At 54.8% G+C, this 12,001-nt stretch overlaps 3 protein-coding genes across 3 annotated transcripts in view; 1 reads left to right on the plus strand and 2 right to left on the minus strand.

The window, feature by feature from the left end:
* The window catches only part of LOC104293088 (laminin subunit beta-2-like), a 23,333-nt gene extending 15,880 nt beyond the window's left edge, over positions 1-7,453 (minus strand). Inside the window, exons 1-2 of the mRNA XM_009892550.1 lie at positions 7,405-7,453; positions 4,566-4,614 (exon numbers count right to left, since the gene is read on the minus strand). Of these exons, the coding sequence (XP_009890852.1) occupies positions 4,566-4,614; positions 7,405-7,453 (98 nt within the window). The remainder of the gene's footprint in view (positions 1-4,565; positions 4,615-7,404) is intronic.
* A 1,139-nt stretch (positions 7,454-8,592) lies between these two features.
* On the minus strand, positions 8,593-9,786 carry CCDC71 (coiled-coil domain containing 71). The gene has a single exon (XM_009892533.1). The coding sequence runs from the start codon at positions 9,784-9,786 to the stop codon at positions 8,593-8,595; it is 1,194 nt and encodes a 397-aa protein (XP_009890835.1).
* Positions 9,787-11,717: 1,931 nt separating this feature from the next.
* The window catches only part of LOC104293090, a 4,560-nt gene continuing 4,276 nt past the window's right edge, over positions 11,718-12,001 (plus strand). The window contains exon 1 of the mRNA XM_009892551.1: positions 11,718-11,840. Coding sequence (XP_009890853.1) covers positions 11,718-11,840 — 123 coding nt within the window. The remainder of the gene's footprint in view (positions 11,841-12,001) is intronic.

Here is a 12,001-nt window from a genome sequence, read left to right on the forward strand (position 1 = left end):
CGCCGTGGGGCTGCCAAGACAGGCAGCCCGGCTGGGACTCGCCCTGCACCGTGTGGGCTCGTCTGTGCCTATTCAGAGCACATCTCCAGCAGCGATACCGGGAGCCCTGGGGCAGCACAGCAGCCAGCCACACTCCCCTGGCACCCGCGCCAGACAGATCCTGCTCCCTCCCGTGCCAGCACCGCGGGCATCGCTGTCCTCTGAGCCCGGGCCCCACTCACCCTGTGCCGGCTGCTGCTGCCTGGGATCCTTTGGACCGGCTGGGCCGGGTGCTGAGCACAACCGTGCTCCCCACAGGGCTCCGGGGCTGTGCTCGACAGAGACCTCACTGTCACGCAGGGATGGTACCTTTTATTAGCCGAGGCCGAAGGAAGGAAGAGGAACCGCGTGCTCTCCACACCAAGGCTGCGCTCTGGCTGCCCGCCGGCAAGCAAGGTCGCAGGCAGACAAAGCACCAGTTCCCCAGGCCATGGGGGTGCCAAAACGTGTGCCCACAGGGACACCCTGACACAGCACAGGCCGGTCCCACGCATCTTGGTGGGGCGAGGGATGTCGTGGGCAGAGCCCTGCCAGCTGCCCATGGCCGTGCTCTCAGCAGGCACTGGGAAACCCGGAGGAAAGGCAGGAGCAAGGTACCACCACCTCCTCGGCTAGGAGAGCTGGCAGGAGATGAGCTGATAAAGTGCCATTAGCACTGGCCACTGTGTCTGTATTGCAGGGATCTTGCCAAGTAAACCTTATCTGCTCTGAGGACATCCAAAGTGGCCCGATAAAGGTGGCTGTAACAGGATCTCGGGTCTTGAAAAGCAACGTAAAAGCGGGAGGGAGGGAGGGATCCTCAGCAGGATCTGAGGGACAAGTGAGGTGTCCCAGCCCATGTCCACCAGCACCTCCTGGCTCCCCCGAAGGCTGCTCCACCTTCCCACCACCAGCTGCAATCCCCTCAGCCGCCCCACAGGCAAACGCGTGGGGGTAGCCTGTGTCTGCCCAGGGAGATGACACGGCTGGGGGCCGCGCCGCCGGGACGGGAAGGGGCAGGTGCTGCAGCCCTCCGTCACCAGCCTTTCAAAGCTGCTGAGCTTCTCCTGCTCCCTCAGGCACCCATGGCCTTGGCTCCACCGGCACCTTTCAGCAGTGATTTCGCCATCATCAGCAAACCAAACAGTTCAGAGGGGCAGCAGTGGGAACCGGCAGCGCTCACTGCTTCAGGGCACACAGAGAAGTGCCCCCCCCAAGCCTCAGCAGAGCCCCCGGACTCCTGGGGCAGCCTCTCACGCCTGGCCAGTCCCACTTGGACCGACTTCAGTGCACTCAGCGGGCAGCCAACACTTCCCTGAACATCCTCAGAGAGTGGGAGAATCGCTTAACCCTTCCCGAGGAACGAGCTCCAGCACCAGAGCTGCCGTCTGCTTGGGGCCACGGTCCCACCACCGTTAGTGCCGGTTCAGCGCACCGACGGCCCCGCGGCACAAACTGGATCCGGATCGCACGCCAGCGAACAATGGCATTTCTGTTGAATTAGCCGGCCACGGGGTCCCGTCTACAGACGAGACAGATCCAGTTGGAGGGTAGGCAGGCAGGCAGGAGCTGGCAGAGCGCCTGCCAGTGCAGCGCCGACCCGGCGCGTTTCTAGGAACCAACCTGGAATGCTGATTTATGTCATTTTACACCAGTTCAGCACCAGTGGCACTCGTCTGGAGCATTTCCCATCCTGCGCCAGGCATTCCGTTAATGGGCTTGGGTAACCCCAAACCTCACTGGGGGGACCTGGGGAGAAGAGGTGGTGGCAGTCTCCAGCTGAGGGTGCCACACACAGCAGCCGGGCACATGGGAGACACCATTCCATGGAGCTCACACAGGGCTGGGAGCAGGAGCCCAGGGAGGAGCAGTCTGGCAGGGCCCAAAGAAAAGCTGGACACGTTGGGTGGTTCTGAGCACCATTTTACTGAAGGGCTGGACACCTGCTAAGACTTCATAACAAAAAGTTCACTTCATTTAAGAAAAAAGACAGTCTGATTTTTGTCCCATTCCCTCCGAAGAGCGGAATAATAATAATGCTGTCTTTTCACTAAACAATGCCATTCCAAAATATACAACACTGAGTGTGGAGCAGCCCAGCCTCATATTAAACATTAAATATTAATATAGCTTCGGAAACATTCTACACAAACAAATGAAACAGTAAAAAGTTCACTCAAGAACAAGATGGTCAGTTGTTGTAAATTCACCATACAAAAGTTTGTTACTCGCCCTCCCGCGGGCTGCAGCTGCTGCTCCCCAGCCATCACTTGGGATCCCCGAACACCAGGATGCCCACGGCTGAGCCGGCGGCAGCGGTTCCAGCCGGAGCAGGTTGGTTGCGCTGTGGTGTGGAGACAGCTCTCTTAGAGACGACTGTTGGCAGAGACGAGCGTGAGGGGCCAGGCGGTACCCACCCAGAGCCCCCGCGTCCCTCCGAGCAGCTGCTGTGCCTCTGCTCGGGAAACGCTACTCCTCAGAAGGGCTGCACCAGGAATGAGGAGGAAGGAATGGCGTCACACACCGTGCCTTCCCTGCCGACACTCATTTCGTCCCCTCCCAGGCCTGGGCAGAGTGGCAGAGCAGGGGCGGGAGGGGAGGTATTTCTGGGGGTAGCTTTGCAGCACCTTCTCTTTAAAAACAGCACCGCGTGTCTGACTGCGTCTGTGGGAATCACCAGACTCTCACAGGGGCTGCCTGTAGCAACAGGAATGGAAAGGGCTAATTAAGACAACAAGGAGAGAGTCCCAGACGATAATAAGGCCTTTAAGGGACTCCCTGGGACAAGGCCTAATCGTCCCCGCAGGGGAAGGTATTTCAGATGCTCACCAGAGGAATTCCTACCTTTCCTTCGAGGGCGTCCAGGGGGTACAAGTCAGTACGCATAGGGTGGGGGGGGCTCTGCAAGCCTGGGAGCAGCTTATCTTCCCCGTGGCCACCCAAAAAGGGCCAGTTTGTGCGACTGATGAAGGACAGAAACCAAGGGATTAGGAGGGGCACCTGCTCCAAAAGGGCACCCCCTCACCCGCACCCCAGAGCCTGCAGCACCAGTGCCTGCGTAGCGCTGCCAGACAGGGCAGGACAGGCTCCGTCAGCTGGGCAGGGACAGAGTGGAGGCCACAGACCTGGCTCCTCTGTTCGCAGATCTCAGAAGCAGAAGCTGGCTGGCCAGGCGCTGCTTGGCCAGAGGTCTTTGGTTTGCCCTAATCCCACATACTCGCATTTTCACCAGACCTCCTCAGTCTTCCTAAGCAAACTGCGGGGTCTGGCCTCAGCACCGTGGCTTTGGAGAGAGCAGCCAGCCAAGCTGCGAGTGCTAGCACAGTCACGTCTACAAACAGGGTTCACTCTACACTCGGGGCTGATCCAGTGACAAGGGTTGGCTCTCCTGCCTTCTGGGACAAGATCTCTGCTCCACCAGCCAGCGAGGCACCTGGCACCTTCCTAACAGCACCCAGCTCCAGGCAGGAGCAGGCTGCGAGGCGAAGGCAACCTGAGCATGGCGCTCTCTAGCACAGAGCCCCCAAACGTGAGGGCCTGGGAGCAACCTGCCCTGCTGCCCTCTCCACGGATGGTGCCTGCCCACCCAGCTCACAAAGCCAAGGGCTGCAGCACTGTTGAGAAGGTGCGAGGTGCCCCAGAACAGCTGTCCTCTCCTCAGGCCACCTCAGCTCCTGGAAAGCCATCCCCATCTCACCACAGCAGCAAATGGGCCAGTGCCACTCTGAAGACTGAAGGAGAAACTGTCACTTCCACACAAACCAACAAAACTGCTTGAGCAGCAGGTGCTCCACACAGCTCAGCTCTGACACTGCCAACCACAGCCAAAACAAAGATCCTCCCACCTAAACCTGCCCTCCTGCCTGGGAAGCTGCCCAGCTCACCTCCCACTGTCCAGCTGCAGCTGAGAGACAAACCTGCTCTCTGTCCCCACACGTCCCTTGTGCTGTGGCCAAAGGCCCAGTTCCCAGCAGGGAACTTGGACCCAAGGGGGAGAACAGCTGGAGTGGCTGCAGCCCCCACGCAGGCTGGCAAGGTCTGGCCATCAACACTGCACAAGTCACAACTGCAAGGGCCCGAATTCTATGCTCAAGTCCAAAACCCAAGACCCTCCAGCCTCTCCTGCCACAGCTGTAGCCGGGGGACTTCCACCATCTCCACCAGTGGAGACGTACTGCTGGTGTGCGAAGGCGGCCTGGACGACATGAGGCAGAACAGGGGCAGCTGCGGAGCAGGGCCGCGGAGCTCGGTGCGCAGCATCACCCATCCACCCATGCTGTTCTGCTCCTGACTTTCCTGCGATGCTCTTAGCTGGCAACTGGCTGAACTCTGCGCAAGGAAACACCAGGCAGCGAGGGGTCTCAGCCCACTGCCCCCTGGCCCTGTGAGCGCGAGTGCTGCAGGCTGGGCGGGGGATGCCCTGGTCTGAGAAGTATCCAGCTAGGTGAGTGCTCACACACTCCACAGAGCACACCTCCTTCACACACTGAAATACAACTAGGTGGCAACAAAACAGGAGCAACAAAATAATCCCTTCTTATTCTGCAGAAAAAGTGCTTAAGAAATTCTGTACATGGATCGCTACGGCAGCTCGCTCTGTAGGGGAGAGGCAAACAGTTTGGAAGCAGGGGCACCACACTACATGGCTTGCAGGGAAGAGGCCAAGGAGAAGCTTCTCCAACTGAAAGTAGTGGCAGAAGGTGAAATCTGATCACAGTGGACATGAGCTTCAAAACATTTCTACCAATTAACAATGTGATTTCAACTGGTATCTGATGTCAGCTTCCCCTTCAGCTGCCTGCCGGACAAGCTGCTCTCCCCACGGACCTCGCTGACGGACATCTGAAGCATGCAGGAAGCTCAAGGACCTTGTCTGGTGGAGGCGAAGCATAAACTCTCGCTTCTTGGCAGCTGAATAAAAGGAGAAATGATTTCCACAAACTCAGTCGGAAGAACAGCCCTTTGACCGCCAGCTGAATCATTTCTTGAAGTGACAGTGGCACAAATCCATGTGGTAAAAGCATTCCTACGAGTGTCCAAAGCTCTCGGCTGTCACGGTACCCAGGAACAGCATAGGCCAGGTTAGGCACTTGGATGAATTCAAAGTGACTAATACAGAAATAGGTCTGAACAACCTGCACACAGCACACTCAGCAGAGACCACAGCACTCCAGGCAATGTATTTCTATGTGCCCTGCCTGTTACTGCTGCGCAGGTCCATGGAAGGCAAGTGTTACTCTGCTGTCACAGAATAACACGGGGTGGAAGGGACCTCTGGAGGGAGATCTCTGGTTAGATCAGGTCTTAGGCAGGTCTGGTTTGATCAAACCCTTTATCTTCCCTAAACACCAGACAGCAGCGTCCATAGCACAACCCCTTCTGTAGCCTCCTGCACATCAGTGTCAAAGGCCCAGGATACCTGGAGCACTGGCAACTGGCCATAAGATGAAGGACGGCAGCGCTAACCACCCACAGGCTGCAGGCACCCCATCTGCCAGCACTGGATGACAGGCAGCAGTTGCTGACATTGGCACCAGGGGCTGCAAAGTGAATAACAAGCTGCGATCCTTCTAGCCAAGTTTCCAAATCACCGGCGAGGAGGAAGAGGAGACATAAGGAGGGCAGAGAATTCATTCTGGTAGAGATGTGCAGAAGAGATGATAGAGACTGGACTGATGACGGGCAAGTCCCTGAGCACAGAGATACGGGGTGCTCCCTTCCCTGGCAGAAACCTCAGCAACACAGAGGCGTTTCCAATGCTCATCTCTCCCTGCAGAGCAGGAGACCTCTTGCTGGTGGCCTGGGAAGGACACCGGGCGAGCTGTTGCCACCAAGCATTCACAGAACTCAGCTCGGGGCCGGGAAAGGCATGGCAGCACTAAGGCAGTATGTTCTGCTGGATGTGTTAAGCAACAGTACAAGCCAATTCCTTGATTGGCAAAGACCCAAGCTGTGAAAGACAAGAGGTGATGGAGAAGAGTGGGGAGGCAGGCAGCAGCCAGGGGAAGAAACACACTGAAGAGGAGGGATGGGGCCTGATAAGCTGGCCTCAGGTGCTCAGCTTCCTGCTCAGGCTGGAGGAAAAGCAACCTCAACCCGAATTCGGCCTTGTTGATGCATGGGTTTTTTTCGCGCCGGAGGCCAGGCACTGAGCTGGGATGTCTGCACCACACGAAGAGGCTCCAGAGACAGCTCTCGGTGCCCTTATAAGGGGCTGGGAACAGGGGAAGCTGCCGAGCAGCCTGTCAGACAGCGATACCGCAGGCAGGAGTTCAGAGTCCTCCTCGGGAAACAGCCAAAAAGAGAAACTCCAGTGCAAGACTTCAAGACCTGGCATTTGAGAGCGTGGGAATGAGAAAGGTCTGAAGGAGTGGGAACAAAAGGGACAAAGCAATTTTTGGCCAGTTAACAGTGATGAAGGGTCCCTGTTCATCCAGCATCATGTCAGGACAGGGAACTCTCTGCCAGGGCGTTTTAAAACACAGAAGCAGAAGAAAATATTTTCTCCTCCTCTGCAGCCAACCAGCGGCATTCACAGGTCAGTCTCAAACACTGCAAGTTATGATCTCTGACAGCAACTCAGATACACACAGTAAAACCACACAGAACCGAGTGTGTGATTCAGAGCCTGCAATCATCCCCCTGAGGGAGAACTTCCACCTGCGCGAGGGCAGAGAACTCGGGCTGAGCCTCACGACACTCAGCTTCCCTGCCCTCTCACTCCTTCGTGAACCTCCTCTTCCCTCTCCATGCCACGGTTTTCCTCTCTGAGCTGGGGATCAGAGACTGACTGACCCCTTTTACAAAGTGCTGAAATCCAGCCAGGTGCTAGGGAGGGGCTGAAACGTAAGGAGCTGGGGCTTCCCAGGGGAGCTCAACCCTTCAGCCAATGTCCACAGAGATTACTAGGTCAGACAACTGGTATTTTAAGCTGGTGAGAGAATGAGTGGATTACTGGCCCACTGCTGAAGAGATCTGAACGTACGACAATGTACAGAGCCGAGCCCATGCCTGGCTCAATGCTGCTCCCTCTCCCTGAGCAGCCAGGTTCTGCTTTTGCAGTATCCCAACACAGATCGTCTCATTGAAGACTGTCCCTCCCAAGTGACAGCAGCAGCACCTACCGCTCCAACGCGGTGTTTCTCCTGGAGCTCGTGGATCCTTCCCTGCAGAGAGCAGTCTGTGTTCACATCTGACAGCGTGCCCCTGTCGAAGGAAGGCTGACACAGCCGCCCGCAGTGGTTCCGCAGTGCCTCCTGGGGACGGCAGAACCTGTGCTCCGGGAGCTTTCACACCTGCCACGCACCTTCTCACAACATCCCAGGCAGCACAGCAAAGCTGTCACCCTTCACAACACAGTCCCGATCTCCCCTCCTACTGCCTCACCCCCACAAACCGACAGAAAGACGCTCTCCACATTCACATACTGGCACATATCCTCTCAACTCTTTTGCTTTTCTGCTTTAATTCAGGTTCAAATATCCCACTGAGCTCTGGGACAGGATGTATCTAATACATTCAAACACAACCTGTGTCTCCCCTACCGGCTCCTAGAACCTGCTCCTGAAACATCCAGCAACAGCAAAGCAGTTGCATGGTAGGCAGGACACTTTCCACAATTCCTGTGAACAACTCCAGCCCTTTGGCTCTAACAGTCACAGTTCATGTTCTAGGTCTGCACCTGGGGTACAGGAGAGCAGAGCAACACTGGGTGCTGAGGAGGAATGGCTCTTTGGAAGCAAACCCTACCTTGAGTTCAGAGCTTCTGCTACCAACGAACGGAGGAGGCACCTAGAGACGTTAGGCAGACTTGCAGGCAACAGCCCTGTAACACTCCCCCGCTCTTATGCAGAGGTAATACCAAAAGTATGATTAAAACTGTAGTCAACTATCAGCTGGTAAATCTCCAAATTGCTTGGCATTTCTGGAGACAAACAAGTGGCTATAAGTGTGCCTGCCTTTGAGCTGCTCAAGAGAGCCCAGAACAGACTGTCACAACACTGAATCACAAAGAAATCCTGGCACCTCTCAACAAAGGACTGGCTGAAGGGGTGGGGGAACAAAAGCTATCAAACCCAATCCCAGAGGGATGGAGGAAGTGCATCTTCCCACAGTTCCTGGGCCATATGCACATATATGGATATATAGATATATAGATAATAAAGTTATAAAATTTGATCAAAATAAAACCAGTAAATGTACAGCTTGAAAAAGAGCAATATCACAGTGCATCAATGTCATGAGAAAGTCCCGTGTTCTCCCCCTGCACGAGAATGTAGCCTGCCACGTCAGAAGAGCACCCATAGGAAGCGAGCCCTCTGGCCTGCTCGGCTCGCTGCAGGCAAGAGTCACCATCCCGTGTTCCCAAACAGGGTTTTTGTATTTCTGCAGTCAGTTCTGCATAGCAGTGGTAGACAGGCAGAAACAGCGCGAGAGCAGGCTGCGCCGTCTGCAGGTTAGTTGACATATCATCACCAGGTACCAGAGATCCAGAGTTATTCTTAAACTTCTCCATGCTCTGGTGCCAGGCTCATATTTACTTACTTACAAAATAAAGTGACAAAGTGAAGAAACTCAAGGGACATTGTGAGAGTGGGACAAGGGCTGGATTCGGATTACGGGGGACAGGTTGACCCTAAGAATCTTCTGTGCTCTCCTCCTCACTTCATCGTCAGAGGAAGAGTTGCCCACCTTGATGGTCCGAAATTTCAGCAGGTTCAAAGTGCTCTGAGGCCGTCGAGATTTATTTCGGACAGGAATGGTATTTGCTTTCTTTCTCTGTGGTGCTTCTCTTGCCTCCGTAGCTCTTCTCTTCTTCTGCCCAACACTCTCCTGGTAAGTGCTGGTGTCCTTCCACTCTGTTTTCCCCACCAGAGCTTCCTTACCTTTGATTTTCAAGGTCTTGGACTGCGGTGCTGTGGTACAGCCTTGGGACGAGCTGCCTGTGACTCTCCCATTGAGAACTCCCGAGGCTTTGCAAGCATTGCTCTCCTGCAGGACTCCACCCTTTGGTCCCTTCAGAAGATTTAAAGCAAGGGTGGCAGAATCCGGTGCTTTCTTTATCAAACGCTTGTACCCCTTACCTTCCGTTATTTTAGTGGTCTTGCCTGAAGAAAACTGCCTTGGCGGATTCGAAGCCTTGAGGAGTTTAAGGTCTGAGTGCGAGATCCCTAGACGCCCTTGTGTGTACTTGGACTCCAAACAGGATGTCGTGGTTTTCAGCGGCACCAGAGCTTCCAGAACCACCGACAGTCTCATGGCTGGATACACATCAGGATACATGTTTGTAGGGAAGCCCACTGCTGCAGCCTTGGACGTGCCAGATCTCGTCTGTTTCAAGGAGCTCAACAGGATATTTGTGGAATCCCCTTTAGAGACAGGCTGAGTGGAGACTTTTGAAGAGTTCACCGAAATGCTGGTGGGAGAAGCAGACACCTTTGCCACAGCTGTGGTGTTTCTAGCCAGACTCTTGGCTGACTCGGCAGCGTTGGCGCAGTTGTGTGGGGTGCTCTCTTTTGTTTGACTAGGTGTGTCTGCCGTGCACGAGCTGTACCCATACACATCCTTACTCCTCAGAATTGTGGGCCGGTAGCCCTCCTCCTTCAGGCTCTGAATGAAGGCCACCAGCTGGGTCTCTGTGTCCGAAAGATCCTTGGACATCGGGTTGAAGACTCGGAGGGCTTCCTCCAGAACTTTTTGTCCTGCAGAGGAAATTCTTGACCAGGAATGGACAGCTTTTTCTTCCACATTGTTCACTGCAATATTCATGGCATTAGGCAAGCGGGTGCTTCAAAAAGGTCCAAATTACTGGAAAAACAACCCTTGACACCTCAAAAGACAGAGAAGATAGTTAGCTTACAGCAACTGAAATCACCTTGCATTTTTAAGCAGGGGCCTGAAACCATTAAGCTTAGGTGTGGCTGCTCACAAACATTAGGTCAGATTCTGGGCATAACCCAAGTTAAAGCATCATCAAGAATATCCCGTCACTGATCTATCTCTGAAGTAAAACTAAAACACCTCTTGCGGAAATATCCTCAAACCTAAACAAAGATTTCAGGCAACCCCAACCAACCCATCCCAAGCTGAAGGGTTCCAATTTCTCAGTGAAATCTGCAGCTTGTTTCCAGTTTGAGTTTGACACGCTCTAACTTTGGTTAACCAGATCTCATTTTTCCCTTGGTACAGCAGCCCTTCATTGAATCCTCTCCCTGCACACAACACTAAGCAGCCTGAGCACCTCAAATCTACCCTAGAATCACATTCAATTTTCCAGCTTTCTAATTGATTCTGCTCAAAAATTGATTCTGAGTCCCTGCCAAAGCTGCAGCACCCTCCCGAAGACAGCAGAGCTAGAGGCTACTTCAGTTGCGCTTCATTGATGCTGAATGCTGTGGCAAAGCAACACCGCTCCTTGCTGTTCCCTTGTTTGAACAACGGTCTCCAACTTGCTGTCACAGCAAACTGGTGTTGATCCAAGGGCACTCGCTGCCAAGCGAGGAGGAAGCAGGAAATTCAAGCAGGGCGGCACGAAGGAAACACACATCACCGGGGCCAAGCGTACAATGTCCTAAGGGACAACGCTCTGACCATGCTCAGGGCACTACACAGCTGTCTGCCCAGGACAAAAGCACTATTTATTACTTTAAATAAAAAAAAATAGGCACTGAAGAGCAGTCCACGCAGGACTCTGTGATGCACCCAGGAGAACTCTGATCCTCTCATACTGAGTTATAAAATCATTAGCTTCATTGATACCTCTCAAAATAATAAGGTTTTTCCCTGAAAAACCCTTCTCAGGGAAGTGCAGAAGGTGTTGGAGGGGAGGAGAGGGCAGTGCACAGGCAAGAAAGCTGTGGTGGAAAAGTTAGGGCCTGAGCAGACAGAGCAAAGAATTACTCATGTCCAAAGTTCCTCCCAGAACTCCAGTTTCACTGCAATCCTGGAGCCTGGGAGTGCCAGCCCCGGACTGCTGGCTGCACAAGCAGGGAAGAGACACAAGCCAAAAAGCTGCCGCAGAAGGGGAAGCACAGGTCAGCGGGGGGGGGGGGAAGAGCCCCCGCATGACAGACTAATCTCAGTCAAGTGTTCTGCAGACGTCACGGCAGAAGAGGGATTTGGAGGAGGATAATGCAGTTGCTCTGCGACAGGCAGAGGATCTCCCACGGAGGAGGGGAGGCAGGCAGGGGAGTGCTCCGACAGCCGTGACTGGCGTCATTGGCCAGCGGTGAGATCTGCCACCTCCAAAGTGAACAAGCAGTAACAGGCACAGTGAAGCCAGTGAGGATGTAAAGCTTAATCCCAAGCTGGTAGAGAGGGAGAAACACAACTAAGAACGTGCACTCAACAGGCTGCTAAATGGATCGATCATCTTCTGCTGAGAACTTCAGGCTGCAGCAAGCCCAGGAACAGCTGGGACACCTTAAGGGACATTCTGATGTTGAACGGAGAGGCTGTGATATCTCAGCAGGGACAAGACATCTCAACATCGATTCGCCCAGTCTTGTTTTGTGCAGTGCAAGTTGTAATAGGAGTGAAAGCCAGCCATAAGCAGGCACACCCAGACAGTCTGTCCACCCAACAGCAACTTTGTTCACTACAAACATTAGCAGGGGACGTGTCCTCGCTCAGGTGCCACGGGGCCACAGGCCCGCAGCACTCCTTGCAGGGATGCAAAACGCCAGCAGGACCCTCACGAAATGTTCGAGCAATGCCAGGCCCGGCTGTCCGAGCACGGCGCTCGAGGGAAGGGCTCTGTCGTGCATCGGAGGGGCAAGCCGGCTGCTGGCAGGACCCAGCCTGGGGAGAGGGAGGCTGATGTGGTGACCCAAGAGGGGCTCGGCGGGGACTGCCGGGGCGGGCAAACCCCCGGCTCAGCCTTTCCTCCTGGCCCACCCCTCGGTGGAGGAGATGCCCCTTCCTGAGCGCCCGTCCCTCGCACATCCCCTTCCCAGGCCCGGCTCGGTAAGGAGGGGCCGGCAGG

Source organism: Charadrius vociferus, unplaced genomic scaffold, assembly GCF_000708025.1.
Source record: "Charadrius vociferus isolate BGI_N301 unplaced genomic scaffold, ASM70802v2 scaffold119, whole genome shotgun sequence".
NCBI lineage: Eukaryota > Metazoa > Chordata > Aves > Charadriiformes > Charadriidae > Charadrius > Charadrius vociferus.